The 25,004-nt window shown below is 37.5% G+C and overlaps 1 protein-coding gene across 1 annotated transcript in view; it reads right to left on the reverse strand.

The window, feature by feature from the left end:
• Nucleotides 1–15,941, reverse strand: part of MED1 (Mediator complex subunit 1) — a 37,541-nt gene extending 21,600 nt beyond the window's left edge. The window contains exons 1-2 of the mRNA XM_083120506.1: nt 15,781–15,941; nt 6,731–6,858 (exon numbers count right to left, since the gene is read on the reverse strand). Coding sequence (XP_082976632.1) covers nt 6,731–6,858; nt 15,781–15,841 — 189 coding nt within the window. The 5' untranslated portion in view covers nt 15,842–15,941. The remainder of the gene's footprint in view (nt 1–6,730; nt 6,859–15,780) is intronic.
• Between the last annotated feature and the right edge of the window lie 9,063 nt (nt 15,942–25,004).

Raw genomic sequence — 25,004 nt, forward strand, 5'->3', positions numbered from 1 at the left:
CCACCCGCTGAGGAGGGAGATCAAACTACCAGTTACGGGGCAGGGTGACGTGTGGTCAGCATGACGATCTCCCAGTCGTTGATCTAGGTTTCCGTGAAAGGTTACGCTACTCATTCGTAGCTCCCCAATTTCCTCACGATGGTGGGTGGCCACTGGTCCCATACACAGGCCGAAATCTCAGGAGAAAAGTTTTTTCACTTCGCCCAGGAGACTCGAACCTGTACGTGTCCCGTATCTGTAACCCAAAGCATGAAGCTTTAGACTGCACGGTCACAGTGTGGGACAACGGTAATGGACAGGGACATGCAAATTTAACTTTTAACGGAGACACGAAGAAGCAGTTCTTTTTATATTTTTATTTCTTTGTATGTGATTCATGAAACATATAAAGAAAAATGCAATCAAAAAAATTTACGAGCAATAGTTTATCTTCTTGCATAGCAAAATTTCTTCAAATTAATTCTGCCAGCACAATAAAAATAAATTTGAAAATAACAGACTGACATAATTGGCAACCTATGAATCTGTATTTACTTAAACTTTGGAATAGTACTTCATGAGGTAAATTTTTACAGACAAATTTTAGAGTTTAAGAAAAGAAAAAACATGTATATTTTCAATCTAAAGATGTTCTCCTTTGAAACATGTTTTCAATCTAAAGATGTTCTCCTTTGAAACAATGTACAGCATGCTTTTCACTGATATATAATTTTGATCATCAAAGGTGTCATTTTTTCTGGAATTGTTCTTTATATAAAATTTGGAATTTTATTCATCATTTTACAAAATAACAAATCCTAAATACTTGACTTTATCATGATTTTTTCTTGACCTCTTTTTCGTTTTTCTTAGCCTTTATTTATACAACCCCTACTCAGGTAAATTTTGAAAATTAGCAACTAAGAAAATATTTATTATGTATTGGCCCTTCCAAAAGGCCAGTTAAGATGAAAACTGGAATCTGTATTTAACAAGAAAATTAGATTTGCTTTATCTATCAATGCATCCTGTACTTCATTTCTTCATTTAGCAGACTAGCAAGGTTCTGGTATCTGGAGACACAGCCAATATAATCTTACGTGGGGCTCGTGTTTTCCCTACATATTTGTGATTTTCCCTTCATCCATGTTATCTTACCACCATTCATCCTCATCTTCATGATGAGGGGAGAAAAGTCTAGTAAAATAAACTAAATCAAGCAATCATTGCGATAGCAAAGATTCTTGGCCACCAAGTATAATTTATTGACTTTTTATTGATGACTTTACCTACTTCTTGATTTCTTTACTTCCTCTTGACTTTCATGACTAATAAGACAGAAGACATCCTGTTTTAATATTGAAATGTCATTTTTACATACTGTACCACTTTGTTCGCAAAATGTGCTTACTTATATATCTTATTTGTGCTTAGAATATTTTATTCACCATAAACATGTTAAATAAATACACATAAGCAAATTACTAGTAATATCTGCAAGACTTATTTGTAATGGTTCTCTAATTTTGGTGACGGGCCACTGAATTAAGTCTCGCAGATAAAGTTAGTAATGCAATTACATATATACTACCGTATCTTTTATTCCCCGATAGTTGTAAAAAAGCAGTCATTTTTTTTAAAAAAATAATTGGAAATTTTGGCTTTTACCAATTACAGCTAACCTGTTGAGTTGATTTGGCATTTTAAGTCCACTTTATGCACAGTAAGGCTAATCGGGACTGGACCTACAGTTTAAAGTGGGATCTGAACCACTATGTACACCAATGGGTAACGAACCCGGGACCCCTTGATTACAAGGAGATGCCGCTACCACTGCGCCATCAGGGAGGCCCTTACAGCTATCCTATTTCACTTGAAGTTACTGTTATGAGTTTACAGGTTTGTAGTGACATATTTTACACCTAGTTAAAAAAATTACATCATGTAGCAGCCAAAAAGACAGATATTGGCCAATCCCAGTGGACACATTGCATAGTGGTCCAGATACAATTTTAATCGTAGCTAACCAGGGAGTTGGGGGGGAGGGTGCTTTGCAGGCCCAACACCTCTATTTTTTTAGATTTTTCAACTGTTTCAAAATTATAAATTACATTGTTTCCTAGGATGTTCCCAATTTTTCTTTATTACTTTTGTTCATAAAAACATAAATGTAATGTAATTACGAGGCAAAATGCACTTGGTGGCCATATCGGGCACCATCTTTGAATGTGTCTCATTCGAGAAACTCATGCCAGTGACAAGTGTATAATTGGTTGGTAATGATAGTAATTATTATAGCTATTTAATAAACAAATACACTTCTGCAAACTAAAAAGCATTAATAAAAATTATTATGGATTTCATGAGTTTTAGTGAATGATAAAATATAGCATATGTGATACACATGCAATAATTGGTTATTACTTTTTATTAATGGTAGTAATTTTTGCAATTATTATAATGAATAAATAACTGCTTATGTAATCAGCAAAGGAAGCAGTGATTCAATAATAACATGGTTTCTTGAATTTTAGTGATAAAAAAAATGTGGGCCTGTGAGTCGCTCCCAGTATGTAAGTTTCTCGTACGGTACGGGTAAGCTAGGGTTAAAACTGAACATGTAGTCCTGATGAGCACATCTGACCATGAAATGGACTTAAAACAAGCTTTTACATGTTTGTGTCTCAATTTAAATGTTGATGTCATAAAATATGACACAAATGTTAATATCAAAATATTCAATGTTTCGGGACAATTAAAAATCTTTACTGTTCACAACACATATGCAGAAGTTTACGTATTACGTGAATGTGTGTATATATACTGTTTAACAGAACTTTCAGATGGAAGCGACACGTGGCCCTTGGAAATCAACCTTTAGAAGTAAATATTTTGAACCAAAGCAACATAAGCTGCAAGTGTCGCTTGTCACTTGGTCTGTACAGTTTTCTCAGGGAACTTTTAGACCGAAGCAACAAGTGACACGTGTCACATGGAAGCAGACCCTCAGTAATCCATTCAACCCTTTGGACCTAAGTGCGATGACGAGCTGAACATGTCATTTGCATGTTGCTTGAACTATACTGCCTTCTCAATGGTGTGCATCGTGTCGCTTCAGTCTGTTGTTCTTTCATGCACGATGAATGTTTTGCTTTATACTGAAGGAGACTGTGTCGCTTGTCATCTGTGACAAGTCAGTCTGAAAGCTCCTTCAGTGGCACACATTGTGTCGCCTCGGTCTTACATCCCCACTGTAATGTGTTGCTTTGGTCTGAATGTTCTCTATATTTAACAAGATTGTTAGTTACTTCATCAGAGACTAAGATTTAATTTAGCCTGTACATTACAGAAAACAAATTGCAAGTACTGTCGGAAAAAATGCTGGTGTTTTGATAGAAGGTTCGTTTCATAATCATGAATGGGCCTCTGGAGTGGCATGAAGTAATGCAGTTGCCTTGTAATAAGAAGGAGTCTGAGGTTCAAACCTCAGTGGAGGCAGAATGCTTCAGATCTCATTTCAAACTGTAGGTCCAGTCTAGATTTCTTAAATAATTCTTTTTTTTTCCCATTTGTGGCCAGTCTTCTTTGCTTCTGCTTCAGTTTTAGTGCCAGTGTTTTTCAACCTCCGGTCTGCAACCCATGGGTTGACGACTAATTTAAATCTAATTTTATGTTTTACAGTAAGTGTATATAAAATTGAACTATGATTACACCATAGTTGATATATTAATATTAATTAACGGTGCATATTAATTTCCATATAAACTTTAAAGATCAGAAATGTATTTATGAATGAAATTGTTGGCATCAGGGTATTGACTTCTAAGAAATAAATTTTCTGGGCTGTGGTCTCACAAACGTTGAGAACCACTGCAACAAGCAGCAAAAATACATCACTAGTTGCTCCATGCCCAGGTTTAGCGGCCATTTAATCAAATTATACATGATGTACTGGAAAGCCAGAATACAAATATATTTTACTGAATACAAAATTTAATGTAAAGAGATTTGATACTAGATTTTCAAAAGGTTATCGCAAAAACTCAATATGCTGACCAAGGCAGAAATTTATTTTATTATAAAACATAAACTAAATGTAACGTTTCAACCTTCTAGCAAGGTCTTCCTCAGCCTCTGCACCATGTACATTTGTAGGAAGACCTTGCTAGAAGGTTGAAACGTTACGTTACGTTTAGTTTATGTTTTACAATACAGTAAATTTCTACCTTGGTCAGCATATTGAGTTTTTCATATCATGGAAACAAGGCTTAATGGTGTTATAAAAGTTATAGCAGTATTTTCTTTTATTCTTCATGTTCGTATAACAAATTCAAACATTGTAAATCATTTCATAACTATTAGGTTTCATTAGGAACACATACATACCTACTCTAGTTATGTAAATATGTTTATACTACATACCGCGCTTTCCAGAATTCACCAGCGTGCATCAGCGGTGCACCAGCGCATCCGCCGGTGGATTTGGAAAGCGCGGATAGATAAGCCCACCGAAATATAAAGATAACACTCTGAAAGAACCGCCCATTCACAAAAGCCAGCTTTCTTGAAAACGCTGTTCATGTCTAGCTACGAATTTCATATTCTAAATTGTATTTTATATTTAGAAATGAGTGACTATTTTACAGTAGGGAGATAAACGAAATCCATGGAACAGGAAAAATATTGCCAACTCCTGTATTTTCATTGATTTGAGACACTTGTGAAAAAAAATGAAAAAGTCCAACCAAAAAAACTCTGTTTTGTTTCCAAAAAAGCAGGTTTTTTCCCAGAGCATGAATAAACATGTTGTTCAGTCCTTGTTCAGATAGATTAATTAGGACTGAAAGTACATTTTATAGCGAGATCCGAACCACTGTGCAATGTGCCTCCACTGGAGATCGAACTTGGGGCCCAATGAGGATGCCCGCCATAAATATGAATGACTGATTTGGTTTATATTACTTCACTTTTCTGCTACTTTTAGCTAATCATGAAAATGAAGATGAGTGACGATATGATGAAATTGATGAAGGGATACTCGCTAACCATAAATATGAATCTCTTTTAATGGATTTAACATTAGAGGCTGGAGATCCAGAAGCTAAAAACAAGATCCTCAATATGTGTATCTCCCAGGTTTTTAGGAGCATCAACATAATTCCCTTTCCATTATTTTCTAAACCGTTGTAATGCCTTAGTTCCTGGTGGTTCCGAAACAATGGAAAGATTATATATAACCACTTATGTGTAATCAAGTGGCTAGCACTCTTTCATTCTCAGTGGGAGTGCCCAAAATTTCAGTGTTGACCCAACATCGTGAGAACAATTGGGAAGCTACTTGAAAAAGAAGAAGTAGCAGGCCAGAAAACAGCAGCAATCAGTCTCGATGTGCTGACCATGTGTCGTCACCCATGCTTGGCATACCCTGACACTTATAGGACTGTTACTACATGGAGTAACAACAACAGAGCCAGAAATGAACCAAGAATAAAGATGGACACGAAGGAGTTGAGGGTAGCGGAGATCTTCAAATATCTAGGAAGCATAATTGAGAGAAGTGGAAGAATAGATGAGGAGGTAAACAGAACAGGACAAATGGGTGGTGGACTATATCAAATCGTTCGAAGATTAATATGGAACAGGGATGTACGTATGAATTACGTACAGAGCAGAGACTTGGACAATGACAGAGAGACAAAAGAAAAATGCAGGCAGTGGAGATGAAATATTTAAGAAGTATATTGGGGAAGACTAGAAAGGATATAATAAAGAATGAGGAGATCCGACAGACAGTGGGGGTGGTGAAGCTTCAGGACAGGATAGATCAGGCTCAGATGTGAGATGGTTCGGCCACATGAGGAAAATAGGTGCAGAAAGACTACCAGTAAGAGCTTACCATGCACAAGGAGTGGGAATAAGGCCAAGGGGGAGACCAATATCGGTGGAAAGAGCAGATAGCGGAGAGTATTAGAAGAGGACAAGATTGGAACACTGCGGAAAAAGAGGAGTGGTGGAAGACCAGGAAAAAATGGAGAGTTTTGACTTCTATGCCGACCCAGCCAGAGGTAGGAAACAGTGAAGGATGATGATGATAACTCCATAGAGATTAGCTCAACCACTTGTACGTACACTATCTCTTCAGGTTTTTAGACATGTTTTACTGTGTTCATATATATTGCCTGCATGTACGTACATACGTATATCCTAAATCAAAATCATGGAAAAATCAATGATATTTCAATGTAAAACCAAATGAGGTATACTTACTTTCCAAAATGTCAGTAGTAGAAATATTAACTGATTCTGAAGCATTACTACCAACATAATACAGAAATTATGTACAAATTATGGAGCAAGTCATTATTTTCATATGAAATTTATATAACAACGTTTTGCAACAGATTGCTTCATTTAATATTTCCTTGAAAACTATTTCTAGAGCATAACAACCAAGTTATCATTCAACACAATCTCGAAATTACCCTAAATTTTAAGAACCGTTTCTGGTGTATTTTGCCAACAAATGTGACTTGATGCAGAGTTCATTTTTTATATCCACACCATCAACACCAACAAATATCAAATAATTATCAGTGGTCAGATATTTTCTTAATGCATACTAGCATGCAAGGAGTTCAGCAAAATCACTCTATCACCACGAGTAAAATATTTAAGATTTTTACATGACTTTTTATAATAATCAGAACATCTGATATGGAGAAATAAAACCACAATTTTCCATAGTACTTACATGTAATGCCATCCGTATTGCCTTTGCATTTTCTGCAAGCGATTTGAACTGTCCAGCTTTTGACCGTATTTTTTCCATCAATAGTTCCATCTGCCATGATTTTGTTTTGTCCCCTACACCCGTTCCTCCTGAAACAAAAAAAGCTACTAATTGCAAACATATTTTGGACATGAATGGGTCAATATCAGAAGTTATTTTTAAACTGTAGGAAACCATAATTGTGGAGAAATTTCATCAAGAAAATTGAGGGCAGGAGTTGAGTTTGTAAATTTTAGCTGCTGCAACATTTGTACTCTGGTTAAAAAAAGTGTACTACACGACATACAGTTTTAGAAGCGTTATAGGACGGGGCCATGCAGAACCTGTCCGTGGTCACCAGCCTATGGCAGGATTGCAACATTGCACAGTTAGAAAACTCTGACACACAAGTTAAATGCCGTGTTCTGTATTTTTGTTGCATGCAAGAAGTTTTCATACAACTTGCCACTTCATGCTTCATCATAAGATGGGGCAAGACATTATGAACCTCACTGTCAAAGTCAAATAACAGGGCATCTACCAAAATAACAAATCCAAATTTCCTAATTTTTCTTGACCTTTCTCTCAATACACACACACACACACAGAGAGAGAGCATTCCCTGACATTCACTACGAGACTCGGCGGCAAGAGGCCCGGCATCAGTGAATGTCTTTCCCGGTGAACGAGGTCCACGACACTCGCATGCTACAGTCTGTTTTTATGCTCTCCCTGCCTTTGCTCTCTTTCCCTTTCTGTTGACATTGCAGACTGACACCAGTATAATCCTCCCTCGGAAGTTGTGTTGTGTCGTGTCCGTGTGTTGAAGATTGTGGCTTAATATGGCACCACAAAAGTTTACATTACAACAAAGGATTTACCACAAAAGATTTATCTTGTAGTGCGTTACTTCGGAAAGAGGAATTGTGGAGAAGTGTGACGACGTTTTGCAACAAAATTTCCTGGTGTTCCCGTTCCACATAGGACCACTATATTACACCTCGCAAAATCAAAAAAATAAAGTATACAAAGACAATCCGCACACCATCCGTGAGTTAAAAGAGAGTATTGTACGAGAAATCGGGAGAATTACAGTAGACGAACTTGCACGTGTAAATGCAAATTTCCTTGGAGATGCCAGGAATGTGTTGCAGCAGAGGGACATCATTTTCAACACCTTCTGTAGTCAAGGTTAGTACACAATATGAAAACTGTAATTTTAATAGACTCTAGCAACTGTCGCGGACCCGGCCGGGAAAGACAAGTGCTGACGCTGGACCGCTTGCCGCTGAGTCTCGTAGCGAATGTCAGGGAATGATCTGTATTACTGTCATATGACAATTACTAAATAATTAATTTAACAGCATTGGTTAATCAATTTATTTATATATATTTACATTTATAAACATATTTGGTCTAGGAATTAATTCGTGCGCCTGGACAAGAGATGGCGTCACGAGCGAATCGTCCCACAGTTCCATGTAGCCACACATGCGTTGAAAACTCCTGTCAGCACGCATCGTTCGTAGTATAGGGCAGTTGATTGACACGTCAACAACAGCATTTTGTAGTCAACTGAACATGGCACAGTTCATGCCAGATAAAGTGTTTTTGCGGGGTGTTCTGATTCATTATTTTAACAAGCAGAAAAGTGCTACCGAAAGTCATCGTATTTTGGTGGAAGTGTATGGTGACAATGCGCTAGCTGAGCGAACGTGTCAGAAGTGGTTTGCACGGTTTAGAAGTGGTGATTTCGGCCTGGAAGACCAAGAGCGACCTGGACAGCCAAAAAAATTTGAAGACGAAGAATTGAGAGCATTGCTCGATCAGGATTCGTGTCAAACGCAGGAAGAACTTGCAGAAGCATTAGGCGTTGATCAAACAACAGTTTCCAAACGCCTCAAAGCCATGGGAATGATTCAAAAGATGTCACATTGGGTTCCACATGAATTGAAAGACAGAGACGTTGAAAGACGAAAAACCATTTGTGAATTGCTGCTTCAAAGACAGAAAAGAAAGGGGTTTTTGCATCGCATTGTTACTTGCGATGAGAAGTGGATCCATTACAAGAACCCGAAACGAAAAGAGGCCTGGGTGAAACCAGGTGAACCAGGTCCATCACAACCGAAACGAGATATTCACTGTGCAAAGGTTATGCTGTGCATATGGTGGGATATGAAAGGTGTGGTGTACTATGAGCTGTTGCACAGGGTGAAACTATTAATGGAGAACGTTATCGACGACAATTAATGCGTTTGAAGCAAACTCTGGCCAGGAAACGACCAGAATGGGAGAACACACATGATAAACTTATTTTTCAACATGATAACGCTCGCCCACATGTCGCAAAACCGGTCAAAACCTATTTAGAAAATGTCGGATGGGAAGTTTTACCCCACCCGCCGTATTCACCAGACGCTGCTCCTTCGGACTACTACTTGTTCGATTGAATGAATAACGATTTGATTGGACAGTGGTTCACTTCTTCAGAAGATATTGAAAAATGGGTCTCTGACTGGATCGCTTCAAAGGATGAGGACTTATTTTGCCACAGAATCCGTAACTTGCCTGACAGATGGGCGAAAGTGGTGGCTCGCGATGGACAATATTTTTCTTAAGGTATTTATGTATTTTGTGTTTGAACAACAGCTTCAATGTGTGCATAACAACCACACGAATTAATTCCTAGACCAAATATGTAAACAAATTAATTTACTACATTTATAAACTAGCAATTTCTTTAACAACTGTTTCAAAATGTCAAGAAATTAAAAGATAAGTGAAATGTTTAATAAGTGTTGGATTTTATTTAATTATTGCTCTTTAATAATAATGATAATTAAATTTTCATACCTTTATTGTGTTATGTTTTATAATGGTGTAAAGCTATTATAATGGTCTCTCAAAAGGAAACATTTTCTCATCAGAGTTGGTTGAAGCTAGAGATTTCAGCGCCCAGGACGAGAATAGATTTTCGCACCCCCCGCACGGAATTTGCATTGCCCCCCCACACCCCTAGATGTAACTGGCATACTTAAGACCAGTGCTCGAAAAATTTTCTTCTAAACTAGGCACCAGCTCTGAAAATCAGGTACCAGGAAACCACCTATTAGCAATTATGCATAATACAGTATGTTTCAAAAGTCGCACAATTAAAACTTTGAAAATGTATATCATGAAAATCGTAAGAGATATTTACACCGGGTTTTCTGCACTAAACTAATCCTGTAGGCTATCACTGGGTTCATAAATTTATTAACTAACTAACTACCTAGCCTTCTTAAACCCGAAGGTTCATGGCTGCAGCAACACAGGCCTTCCATCTGTCCCTATCTTGAGCAAGTTCTATATACTCTTTTCCATCCCTACCGATTTCCCTTAGGTCTATCTCAATGTTGTCCCTCCATCTTCGTCTTGGCCTTCCTACAGGTCTCTTACCATCAGGTTTCCCAACAAAAATCCTGTGAACTCCTCTTTCCTCTCCCATTCGTGCCACATGGCCTGCCCACCTAAGTCTTCTTGATTTAATTATTCTAATAATAACTGGACATGAATACAAATTATGTAGTTCTAAATTATGTAACCTTCTCCACTCACCTGTCTCCTCATCCCTTTTAGGTCCAAAGATTTTCCTAAGGGTCTTATTTTCAAATACTCTCAATTTATGTTCCTCTTTCAATGTAAGGGACCAAGTTTCACATCCATACAATACTACAGGCAAAATTACTGTTTTGTATATTTTAACTTTTAGTTTCTTAGACATTAAACGAGAAGACAAAAGTTTATGAAGAGAGAAGTAACATGCATTTCCTGAATTAAGCCTACTTTTTATTTCCTCTTTAATATAATTTTCATTTGTTAATATTACTCCTAAGTATTTGAATTTGGAAACTGGTTCAAACGAGTTGTTACCAATAATTAGATTTTGATTATTACCTAACACTTGGTTTCGGCCTGTAAGCATATATTTAGTTTTCTCTTTGTTAACTTCCAAACCTATCTCTTTAGCAGTTTTGAAAAATATTTTACCATTATTCTTAATTGTATTCACATCATCCCCCAGTAAGTCTACATCATCTGCGTATGCTAACAACCGAGTCACACCATTTAATTTTAGTCCTTCTTTACTTTCTTTTACCTTTCTAACAGCATATTCTAAGGCAAAATTAAAGAGCAATGGAGATAATGCATCTCCTTGTTTTAACCCATCATGAATTGTAAATTTGTCAGACATATTAATACCCACAAGAATTTTACTTTCTGTTTCACTGGTGCATATTTTTATCATACTAACAAGCTTCTTAGGTATTCCAAACTCTACTAATATGTTATATAATTTATCTCTTTTGACCGAATGATATGCTTTTTTGAAATCAATGAATAGCTGATGGACATTTTGATTATATTCCCACATTTTTTAAAGTGTCTGTCTGATGTGAAAAATTTGATCTGTAGTTGATCTGTTACGTTTAAATCCACATTGATAAGCACCAATAATTTCATTAGCATATGGTGTTAGTCTTGTTAAAAGAATGTTAGACAATATTTTGTATGTTGTTGAGAGTAGAGAAATTCCATGGTAATTATTGCAGTTCATTTTATCACCTTTTTTAAACACAGGAACAATTATGGATTCACCAGATTTATGTTAGCATTTATCGAAATAAAAGCAATTACATTATTTTAAAAACATTGTTAATTTGCTGAAAACATCTGAGAACTAATTTTCAATAATAAATACCAACTCTTAAACAATTTGTGGGATCATATGTGATTGACTGGTTTTAAAACAGTTGCTTTGTGAGGTACAGCAGAAGCAGGGGATTTTTCTTGGAAAACCTCTTGCACATGAGTGTAAGAATGAGTAGTAAAATACTCTTCAGCAATGCACACGCATTGCTCCAATGAATACGCCATACTGAATCAATTAAAAAAAAAGAAACAGGCACAGTAGCGGCGAAAGTGAGCGAAGAGAATTCAATGTAACCAGGGGCAGCCTAGGAGCCCAATTTCAGCACAAAATCTTGATTTACGATTTTTCACGTAAATGTATAGCCAATACTTAGACACATGTTGCATGCGACTGTTGACAATATTTCGACCTGCTTGTGTTGCCATATACGGAGATATGTCCCAAAAATGACACTTTTCACTTACACATAAAATCTCGTCAAACATTCATTAAATGTTGCACATGACCAATATTGGTCGCAAATAACAGACTGACATGGCATCAGTCATCAAATGTCTAATTATGACCCTTCGATAATTTCTTATTCATTTCTGGAAATATTTGAATGCTGTTTTCAGTCAGTTATTAATTTATATAATTTTCTGTACGGATTGAACTGATAATTTTAAGCATTGAAAAATATCTCAATGGATGAGGCTTTATAATGCAGGTAACTCTGTGTAAATATCTCTTACGGTTTTCATGATATACATTCCCAAAGTTTGTGTTGTGCGACTTTTGAAACACACTGTATAAGATGCTGAGCATCACGGTATTCAAAACATCATTAAATTATTTGAGAAAGCAGAAAATGGGGTGTTGGGGAACAAAGGGTAAGAAATTGTTACTGACTCTATGGAATATTCACAACGTTGATAAAAAAAAATGCTAACGTACAATGTACTGCAATTTGAACTTAGAATCATCAAAATTTCGTACATATTACAGTATAAGATCACAGTCGCCAGGCTGAAATTTTTAGTCTCCATGGCGACTGGGATTTTTCGAGTCCTGCTTAAGACATTTAATAAATTTTATGTACCTACTCTTTTCTGTTGAATCAGACGAAAATAAAACTTAAGTCGGTTCGCTTGAACATCCCATATCATCTTCATTCAAGCAGTGTGTTATTGTTCAAATCTGCAAACTCGATTGCAAATTAAAGATTACTAGGTGGAGGGACAAAAAGTGAGATACTATAAGAAGATATTGGTCTCCTATTAAATTAACATGTAAGTTCTATGTTTTATTCCCAACAAAAGGAGGTGAGAAATGGCAGAGAAATAATGGGTCAGTCTAATTTCTATGTTCCAGGGGCCTAGGGTGACAATGACAACCACCTTCGCAGGCTCCATTTCTTACTAGTCCAATTTGATATAATTTTAAAATCTTATCTATGAATGTAGGAGTACGTTTTTACCCCATGCTGTTACCAGCCTTAAAGAGAGAAGAGTGAGAGCACAAGAGATGTATGCAACATTCACACACAGGCTGACATCATTCTTTGTTATTCCTTCTTTGTATGTGTTTATGATCTTATTCTTAGTATAGAATGTCGGAAGTCAAAACTAATTGCTTATCTTTGTTGTTATAACAACAAACTCTTACCCTCGGAAAATTTTGATGGGAGGAAAAATTTTAATAGAACCAGATCTTTGGGGGAAAGGTGGGAGATCCCCCTTCGGCCATGGGAATTCGTACCCTGTATGTGACCACCAATGCTATGGAATGATCCTTATAATGAAGAACGTATCTGAACATAAATTAACCAAAAAAAGGATATTTCCTCATCAAGACTGCAGTTCGAAAAAAGTCAGAACAGGGAGTAAAAATGGTGAACTGTCCCGACCAAATTGGGAAGTTTGGTACCTTCGCATTAATGGTTATAAAACTAAAATTAATAAATATAGTAGACTGCAGACTGCGGCCTCCCTCCAGAAACAACACATTTAATTATTAAAGAAGAAAATAGAAACTCTTGCAAAATCTTAAATATCGCAGTGTTATTTTTGTAGGTGTTAATAGGTTCACATTAAAATATTTCATGTCTCGAGGGGGGGGGGGCATGGCCGCCTTGGCCTCCCCTTGGGTACGGGCCTGGTACACAGTATTAGTGACCATTATTCAACATGGCTAACGTAATTACCCATTCAAAACACACACATCAATGTATCTGTGAAATGAAGTAAAATGTAAAAAGCAACATGGTTTCCTGGTCTCATTCTGTCAGTGACAGTGCTGGCCTGATATAAATGTGTGTGTGGGGGGATGCTACAGATTTTCTTCTCAAATTCTTGAGGGGCTAACTACTTGGGACCTAACTTTCAGAAAGGGGGGGGGGGGGAAACCAAAAAATTTTGAAAAGTGGATCCTAACTTTAATATCCTCTTCACATGTAGCTCTTTTGCATGTGGAATCGAAACGTGCTACTGAAGAAATTATTTTTTAACCTCACAAATGATGATAAATTAATATGTAAGCCTACGAGCATTACAAGTACCAACGCATGCTGATTTTTTAACTGAACCGCAGCGTTTAGTTGGTTGGATTTGTATTTACATCCACTACATGCACATAGGCTAATTGGGACAAGATCCACAGCTTGCAGTGGAATCTGAACCACTTAATGCAGGGCTAGAAATGGACCAGACCGGAGTAGCATTCCGGTTTGTGAATATCTGGAACCTTTCCATTCAGTTTTGCCAAAAATGGCAAAGGACGGTTCCAGTATGTTTCATTTTTGTACATATTTTACTATGTTTTTTTTTCAGTGTCTATTTTAATATTAACCATTATTAATAGAAAAAAAATGAAAATAATGTATATTACTTACATTTACAAGTACTTACTGTTATTCGTTGTTTCGATTCTGCAACACACATTATGGCTATAGCGTACTGGTTCATCGCGCGCTGTGCGAGTGTTTTATCGATTTATGCAGTGTTGCAAACTTGTTCACCGTAAAATACCTACTTTCGTGCCCAGATTTGAAATTATGCTAATACCTCGCAAACCATTGACGTTAGCCCCACAACCCATTCACGTTAGCCCCACAAACCATTTCCCATAAGGTTAGGTTAGGTTAGGCAAGCATAGTTTAAAATACTACACATGTCATGTTATAGTGAAAACATGGCGAGGTTTGAAACACTCACTAGTTTACTATCCTTCGGACAGATTTCTACAGAAGAAACTACTTACCGTAATAAGTTCCTGTAGTATTGTCTAACATCGGGAAGGTGTTTTGTGTGAAATTCAGGTAAGTTTTCCCTATCCTGGAAACAGATTTCTTCAAATTTAAAAGTTTGGGGCTCATTTGGGGGCAGGTGATTCCGGCCAATTTCTAACATGCCTTTAGCAGGGAGTCTATAGAGAAAGCCGGGGAGATGGAGCGGAGGCGGGACCACGTTAGCAGTTGCGGGCGGTAGGTCAATTACCCCAGGGGCGAAGCCCGGAATTGGTGGGAAATTTGGACTCAAAAATTTCAAACGAAAATAATTTTTTAGTTTAAATTTCCCACCGATTCCGGGATGGATAGCCCCAAAACCATTCACGGAATGTTCCACGAAACTAAGAAGTTATAGGTGTCCGAAGGATAGTAAAACTTTTACCGAAGCTTATAATAAGTTTCCCCAAGCTTCAAATTTACTTCCATAGATCTTTTCAATATTCTAATATTCTAAAACACTTCCTAATACTCCTATAAAACTTGCGAAAATCATTAAACATTCAGAACAGTTACTTTACTCTTAGGAAAAAAATAGAAATGCATACTTCAATCTAATCTAATACGGAAAAATTAATGAATTGTGACGATTGAGGTTGTTACATTAATGCTATGATTAATGTTGCTCCTATCCCAACTGATTTTCTGTATTTACACTTCGTATAATTAAATATTCAACTTGGGATTTGTTCAGGTATAAAAAAGTAGATCGTTAAAATTCTCTGAGCACAGTCATTTAGTAAATATTTACCAATAAAATAAACCTATGTGAATAAAATACAATGACAGCAATTGGAAAGTTATAATAATTTGAATTTCCTGTTAACACCCAATTCGGAAATTCCGTATGACACATGTGCATGTGATATTTACAACAGAGGACCATTTAAAAATAAACATTACTAACATTGTACGATAACAAACCTACACCTGCCATTCACTAGGTGCTATTAAAATTGTAATACTCATGTTCGCACTGTAAGCAAGCAGCCATTCCAAACACGACCCATACTGGAACTCAAAACTACATTTCACTATTGTATTCTGAAAATACTGATTTCATTATATAATTACCACTTTGTTTTTGAGTTATTATTCCGTTCGCACATCCTTTAGTAGAGTACGAAGACGTCATAATTTGAAGCAATTTTGGCGTCTTGCACCAACTACCCTCAGGTGTCCGACATGTTTATCGATGGCAAACTTGCGGAGTTTGGACCAAGCTCCAACACATGCTGCCATCTACTGCCTGCTGGATACTACAAAATCCACGAACAAGCTCTTCATTTTTTGAAAAGAAAAAAAAAGGTAGTAAACCGTAGCGTTCGATGACCTCGATGCTAGCATACGACAATTCTGACCATCATAAGAAAATATACGGGTTGCTTCTTACAACATTATTTTATCGTAACCAATTCTTTATAGTTAATGTTCGTTTGATGAGGTATGCAAACCTCGAATTTTTAACCCAGAGGAATAATTTAAGGCAACGGTCGATAAAATAAATTTACAACTTCATGACGCACATCAATAAGCGAGAAACTAAAATTTTCGTTATTGATTTTTTAATTGTATGTTGGATTATTTGTTGGTGGTAATAATGTTTTTGTTATTAGAGCCAATCATGTAAATAAAAGCAATGATACTGGCTTTTTGTAAGAACCTAGATTTAAAATTAAAGTCTAAATATATTATCATGTCACAAATATCAAACACACTACAAAATCAAGCTGTTATTTGGCTGGGAATAGATATTATTTTAAAACACATGCGTTTTTTTAAAAATTCATACAAAAGAAATAAAAAGTTTCTTCCAATGTACTCTGTCTCTATTCAACACAGTATACATACCATACCGTATTTCAACACATAATCGTCGCACCCTTTTTTATTAGTTCAAAGATTTATTTATAACCTTTCATCGTGTAGCGCGTCAAAAATGAAACCAATGATCAGGGACAGCTCAAGATAAAATTTTCACCCGGGCGAAGTGGATTTTTTGCGCCCCAAAATACTACCACTCTGTCTCACCCTGCCCTCATTTTTCTACCTGGTTCTCCTACATTCCACCTCGCTCCAATGAAAAATTACGGTTTTAATGAAGAAAAATAATAGACTTGTTTTCAAAATACTTTAAATGTTACTGTTAAAGAACACGTTTATTTTAGGTATGTGTTTGTTTTATATCTACACAATGACATCAAAATAACAGTAGGCTAATCTCTTAGCTTAATTTTCTACATGATTTTGCACTATACTTACGTTATGCAGCAATAACTTTAATTAATACTCGTCAACCAATGATAATTGCCTATAGCTTAATGTGAGTTATGTTTTCTTTCTTTTTTGCATTGTTCATAAACGGTTTATTTTCTGCCTGCTTTCAAAGGTATCCTCTATATACATTGGGTCGTGCTCGGGAAATTATATTTAATGAAAGTTGTAACGTGAAGGATAGTTTTCTTGTTAATACGTTCTATGTATTTGTTCCACGTAACATGCCTAGTAAACGTATACAATTTCAGGCTTTTTCAAAAAGTGTTAGGAAGATGTCCAATATTCAATGTACAGTGGGATCCATGAGTATTACCGTGCAAATTGTCCATCACCATATTCGTGCACTTTATTTGACCCAATAAGAGCTTGAAGAATTAAAATAAATCTTGAAACAAGCTGTTGACAACTTCTGCGCCAGCATACATAAAAATCCAGTGCTTAAAAACACACACGATGTAAGAGAGAAATTAGAGAAATAGTCATGGACAATTTGCACAGTAATACTCATGGATCCCACTGTACTATGTATTTTATACCTCCATTGGTTACATTGAAAAGGTTCAAAAATTGTTTTTAAAGGCAAGGATAATTTCATATTGTATTTCACTACATAGTTCAATGTATCTGAATGTTGGCACTGTATGACCACTTTCTTGGATTATAAGACTTCATACATATCATGATGAACGTCCAGGGGGTGGGCAAGGGGGGCACAGCCTCCCTGAAAAATGGATGTCAATCTGTTGATTGATTGAATTGGTGTTTTACGTCTGCTTTATGCACAGAGATGCTAATTTGGACTGGACCTACAGTTTAAAGTGGGATCTGAACCACTGTTCCTCCACCGGGTATCGAACGGATGTCAATCTAAAGTTATATGTATACTTCACACATATAATTTCATTTCAGTCAGTAATTTAGGTTAATCAGAGGTGCACTGTTTTCAATTCAAAACTACTTCCGCAAAATACGCCCGCAACAACACTGGAGTGCCATTTCGGAACGTAAGCATCCTTTGCACCTGCACCACTTTTTTTTTTTTTTCGATTTTTCTTTTTTCCCTCAAATACTGTGATCTGAGTGTGGGGAGTTTCTTCTCAACTTCCTCAACAGTGGTTTCAATGATGTCAACAATTCGTTGGAAGGCATCGCCCCTACAATCAGTGCCAGATCTACAACCCGCAAAACCCCGCAGTGCGGGGGGTTGGGGCGGAGACAAGTAAGCCTTTAGGAGGCCCTCAGCCATTGACATGGTAGAGAGTTCGTATACGCATATAAAAAATGAACGTAGTTACTCAGGGGTACAGAAACGAATACAATATATACAGGTAAAGGTAAAGTTAAAGTTCCCTGTGCATGTAGCACCGTGCCATGAAGGTACATTTAGGATATATGGGGGCAGGGCCTCACATATTTTCGATGCCGGACATCTTGGAGGTGATGTGATCATCACCACGCTCCGGCCGCATTTACCCCCCCTCAACGAGCACAATTTGATTTGATGCTGGGTGGACCCTGGACATGGCCGGAGTTTGAGCTTTTGCTTTGGGGGGCCAGACTGTGGGAGAAGCAGAGGGTTATTGAATATCCCCTAGTTTATAAGGGGTCCGGAGGCTTTCCCCCGGAAATTTTTTAAAAAAAGAAACAACTTAAAAACACTGAGATCTAGGCCTTTTAGATTTGAATATGTTAAATTTCCTCGCTTAAGTAAACAAATATTAATTAGTATATTGGCTGTCAGTTTTAAAAGAAGCAAAACAGTACGATTATTGCATTTTGCATTTTATTAATTTTTTATTGATACAATACACGTATTACTTTAAAAAAGTTACGGTACATAGTAAGCTTCAGAAATTTTAGAAAAATTAAATTGAAAAGTTCTTTTGATGCCTCAGCAGTAACTGTTGACTCAACACAAAGTCATTTTACGTTTTTCTTTCTTCAAACTGTACACATCAATCACATCGTCTAAGACCCGCTATTGCGGCGCAATTACCGCACATAACATCATGCCAAATAAGATTTGCGGTATGGCTTCATAACAAAAATGTAGTAACTGAACTTAATCATGTGTTATTTTTTTAACCTTTTTTAAGTTGGGGGCCAGGCCAAAATTTTTGCACACAGAAAATTCGCACAATAACTTTTGCACACAGAAAATTCGCACACAACAGGTGGGAAATTACGCAGGATTCTGCTCTGAAATGGACAGAATCAATAATGTGGGACTATCACTCAGTTTGGGGGTGTTTCTTGTGCTTGTGCGTTTACTATTTCAGTATTTCCTTTTCCAAACTGACAATGAATTAAGGAAAACGCATGGCATATTATGAATGAATATGTGCGAGAATAGAGTAAGAAGCATGGGAATACTGCAGTCTTCATGCTCTTGAATGAGCCAGGCCATTGCAAAATAGGCTCCTTTGTTTCCCTTCGGAAATGTCAAAAATCGCTCGCCCAGATGAAAATTTTATCTTGGGCCTTCCTTTTTTATGTAAATATGTGTGAAGATATTAAACTCCTATAATCGATTGTAAGAATAGGTATTATAAACAGAATATGATAAAAAATTCTCAGTCAAAAGTTACATGTAAAGTATTATGTTGTATAATTACATAATCACAGTAGTGCAGTTACTTTCTTGTCCAGCTAATATAGTTCGATGTAGCCTACCCTGATATATATGTTTTATTGTCAAAGACAGTTATTGCAATTACTATTTTTTCAAAGGTTAATTCAAGTGTATTAGGTTCCACTTTAAGGAAAAAAATTGCCCCTCTTCCCACAAACAGAAAGAAATTTATGCTTTTCTTAGCTTTACCCCCCAAAATCTCTTAAGAAATCGGCGCCTATGCACATCACCCCCTTCCCATTTAAAAAAAAAAAATTGAGTTGAATTCAATATGGAGGCCACTAATATGGTGGACGTCCGCTTTGAACAAACCAACGTGGTTCCCCCTAAGCCTAACCTGTTTCTATCATGACCAATTGTACCCAGCCTAACTCCTTTACTTTTTATAGAGGTGTTAACGGACTTTTGAATCACCCTGCAGGCCCTCGTATGTGAGTTTGTCAGCATGAGATCAAGAATTACACTCACAGACATTATATATGTGTAATACATATATATATGTGATATATAATGTGTGTGCGAAGGTAGGTAGAGGAGGACCTTTGGTAATATTTTGCGGAGGGATCCAAGATTTGGAGATCCGGCACTGCCTACAATTTAAGTTTTTATGGTTCGAACTGGTGACATTCCACAACACTGACTCCTGTTCATATTGCTCTATAAGTTTTACTACTTTATCTTTCGACTACTCGATATCGTCCACAAAACAAACACTCACGTACAACTACACAACCAACTACAACAGCTGCACTCAAATAACAGGACGTTGTGTCGTGAAGCCGCTTCAGTCCGAACAGCGAACACGTGGTAGTAGTCGTATTGTCTGTTTCTACTCTAGTGCGCATGCCCGTGCCCCAGGAACGCAGGCTGTTTCCATTGCCTGCGGCGCATGACGCGGCGCATGTTGTGCGTCAAAATCGTTTGGGGCAATTTTGTCCCCGGCACTGGCTCCGCTGCATGTTGCAAACAGTTTCCATTTCAACAAATGCTTGGCACATGCCGCGTCGCATGCCTCGCGTCATGTTGTGGTAATGGAAACGGGACTAAAGATGTGTTTCCTTACCCCCTCCCCTCTCTGTCTCTCTTGGTTTTGTCCATTCAATGAAGTGTCTTAGGTATTCCATTCAAAAATCTTTAAAACTTGACGGTAGACATGGAACTTGACGGAAAACTTCTCGACTGTAGATAATTCGCAAATCTGCCGTTTTTTAAACCTTGCTATATATTGTGTAGTTGATAAATAGCCCTTAAAATCGAATCTAAATACTCAGGGGCGAGGACAGTCTCTAGCCTACAGCTTAACCAAGATGAGAGTACCCCCTGCAAACTCGCGAACTAAAGTACACAGTCATTTGTTTTCTTCTCTCGTGCCTGTGAGACCTGCGACTACAGCGTCACAGGGGCATTTTTATCTTGATCAGGCTATGCATGATAAATTTTCAGATTCATTTTAGAGTAGAACAAGAATTATGCATAGGCATAGAGAAAGATATACAAGAAGGATAAAGAAATTGATAGTGGGCGATAGAGAAATAGAGGAAAGGAGGTATATGAAAAGAAGAAGAATAGGAAACGGAGAGGGAGAAATAAAGGGAGAAAGAGATAGGAAAATATAGTAAGAAAAAAGGTAGAGGGAAAGAAAACCGAAAAAGAGAGGGAAAATCGTATTATAAAAAAATCTTTCATGACCAAATCAGAGTCCACATGAACATGTCCCACCCGACTGAAATCCTCTGGCGATGAATCTACAACTGCTGCAACACCAGGAACAATCAACAACTTTTCTGAGTTCTGGGAAAGTACGAGACGGCTGTGGCGATTCTCGCACTAATTAACTCGATGTCCTCGATGAAGGGAAATTCTCTTCCATCACGAAACCAACAAAAGGAGAAAGGAAGAGTTTAACGCACCTTTAGGAAGACAACATTAAAAACTGTGCACACATCACGCTACGTATTTCTGGTTGATAAGATTCATTCGGCATATGGGTGGTGACGAAAGTGTTACAGAATCGTGCCTGTTCCTTCGAGAGTTTCCTGAGTTTGAAAAGTGATCGAGTCAGCATAAAAAAAAGTGCCCTAGACGCGACGTTGCCGGAATGTTTTCTGTGTCATTGCAGTCATTATTGGAAGTACTTGTGACACAATTTCGGTTCCTCTGAACTTTGCGTTGGCTGCTTCATGCGACGCTGCCTCCCGCAGAGCACGCAACTGCAAACCTCAGCACATGCGAGGTACGTCTACGGCACCTGTTCTGTGCGATCTCACAGGGTGTGTCTACGATTTGCCTTTAACGCCTTCTTATTTCTGGTGAGGTCCTCACAGATTAGCCATCTATTCTCGTAGTATGACACATATCGAGTATATAATAAGCAAGGGCGCCAGCAGAAGGGGGCTTGGGGGCACTTGTCCCCCCAGATATATGGACTTCATATATTCCAAATTTTGAAATTGTGGCGTGGAAACATAGACGAGGGGTGTTGTGAAAGACAGCAGATGAAGTGCATATGCAAATTATTCTAGCGATCCGGATATTTATAAGAATTCTCTTAAATGCGCTTTAAGCACCGATCCTCGCCCCCAAGAAAAATCCTGCTGACGGACTTGATAGGAAGTACTTCACATGGTGTGCAATAAGATGGTTTTTTTTTTTCAGAATTCAAGCTTTTCTTCTTCTTGCATCAGTTTATATATTTCATATAATAGGACGAGCCTCTGGACACCAGTTGTATGTTGAGTCAAATAAATGAGATGGTGATGATGATTATTATTATTATTAATAATAATTTCAATAATAACGTAGTAATCTGCAAGACAAAATATGAAACATAATTATAAAAACATTCATTCATTAATTGTTTCTAAATACTTATTTTAATAAAAGCAATTCTGCAAGAGAATATAATGTCGATATAAATCGAAGATTTCGGGCTCCCGCGTAGCCAATTGGTTATCGCTCTCGTCTTTGGTGCAAAGAGCCCCGGGTCGATTCTCGAGCCCTCAAAATTTCAGCTTAGACGCAGCGTTGTGAGGACCATTGAGGAACAACTTGAAAAAGAAGAAACAGCGCGCTCCGGTCACCACCAGAAAACAGCGGAGATGGGACTCGTTGCCCTGACGTAGTAATCTGCAAGACAAAATATGAAACATAATTATAAAAACATTCATTCATTAATTGTTTCTAAATACTTATTTTAATAAAAGCAATTCTGCAAGAGAATATAATGTCGATATAAATCGAAGATTTCGGGCTCCCGCGTAGCCAATTGGTTATCGCTCTCGTCTTTGGTGCAAAGAGCCCCGGGTCGATTCTCGAGCCCTCAAAATTTCAGCTTAGACGCAGCGTTGTGAGGACCATTGAGGAACAACTTGAAAAAGAAGAAACAGCGCGCTCCGGTCACCACCAGAAAACAGCGGAGATGGGACTCGTTGCCCTGACCACGCCCAACCCAATGAAAACGACACTCTGGCAGGCTCTGGCGTTTAGAAGGCTGTTGCGCCATTAGTTTTTATTTTTAATTTGAATACAAGAATTCAAAGTTAACAGGATTTCAAAACAAAATTGTTTGATGACAAAGTACAGTCCCTGAGCATGTAATATTTTTTTTTTTATTCGAATGGAATAAAGGTAAATAGGTTATTTTGTTGGGGGGGGGGTGCAAATCTGATATTTTTTCGATTAAACTATTACCAGAAACGAAAGCTAAACAACCTTGTATAATATATAATTAGGGCTGAGCCGATACCCATACCGATGCCGATATATCGGTATCGGAAAGTATCGGTTGGAATTCATCTACCGATACCAGCCGATACATCTCCAGCATTTTGGTCTTCACGGGGTCCGCAAAAATGCTGCCTGACACTTTGGCGGAGAGTAATTACCCTGGAAATTATGCAAAATTCAAACTCTCTTTTATTTTCCAAAACATTTGCACGAAAAACTTAATTATTTTATTACGTAACATCTATTTTAATATTCTGATTTAATCCTTAAAAATTCTAAAGCAAATTTATTGGTAAATACATGCATATAATTGGAGAAAAATATTTACACACCAATATTGATCAATATTTTGAACAAATTTCATATATTGCAATTTTCAAGTATCGGTATCGGTATCGGTATTGGTGGGAATAGTTATCGGTATCGGTTGAAAGTCGTATCGGTTCAGCCCTAATATTCTATATATTTATTATGCTATAGTAACGGAGAAAAGCATACGCGTTAGTATGATTTATTTTTGCCAGATTCAATTGATTCTTATGTAAAAATTATCACAAAAAATAGGAATTTAACCATTTGAAATGGAAAAATACTACAACTCTCTAGAACTCTTCCCACACACGAAAACAGATACGCACTGACTACACTCACAGCGACTCGAGACGAGATACTTGCAAAAACACAAAGCTCTGAAGTTGAAGCAGGAAGAAATTTCAAAATCTCAGAACATATAACCCCATATATCTCTATAACCCCCCCCCCCCTTTTCCTTTACTGTTGACCGCTCGGCGGAGACTTTGGTTCCATCTGTAAGGAAAGGGTCATTTGCAACAAAAGGTTCGAATCTCTGGTTTCTAGGAACTTGGCGCAAGGGTAATAAACTCAAGACAGGCAGATTATATGATTTTGGTTACAAGCCGGTAAGCAACGAAAAGATGGTGTCCTACATTCGCTTCTGACGATTTTTTTTTTTTCAGAATATAAAGTTTGTTCTCTACCTAGTGCTCCAGCTCTGCTACAAATTTACAGAAAAATATTTTATAGTATTAATTTGGGATCATTTTTAATCTAGCAAAATTTTGTTTGGAGGGCCACATTTGTACCTGGTGGGGCCAAGGCTCCCCTGGCCCCTGTCCTAACGACGTCCCTGCGCTAGCTAGACTACATCAGTCAGCTCGAGATGTCCCGAAAATAATCCGGCACTACTGGCAAACACTTCAAAAGGAAAATAAGCTTTTTCAATTCATAAAGAGGTTTATTTCTAGATGAAGCACCAGTGTACAGGGAATCCCGACGTTGTGGTTTATGTCCAGGAACTGATCCGCTGGTCCGACTTCGATGGGTTCCAGCTGGTACTTTCTTTCCAGTTGCTCCGTTGTACTCAAAGGTTGTATCTCTTGAAAAACTGATAAACATTAAATCAGTATGCATGCAATTAACATTAATATCCTGCAAAACAAAATTTTATTTACTTGAGAAAGGTCAACCTGTGTGCATTGCATCGTTTCACGAAGGTGTTGCGATCAGCACCACGCTGCACGGTCTGAAATGTTCTTACTCGAGATCACCCACTCCAGGAATTGAACCCGTACTTCCGTCAGGACCTATTTTTTAAGGACCGTTAAGGTAACAACCACCAAGAAAACTGCGCCTTAAGGGCTTA

This window comes from Lepisma saccharinum, chromosome 4 (genome assembly GCF_977018435.1).
Source record: "Lepisma saccharinum chromosome 4, izLepSacc3.1, whole genome shotgun sequence".
NCBI lineage: Eukaryota > Metazoa > Arthropoda > Insecta > Zygentoma > Lepismatidae > Lepisma > Lepisma saccharinum.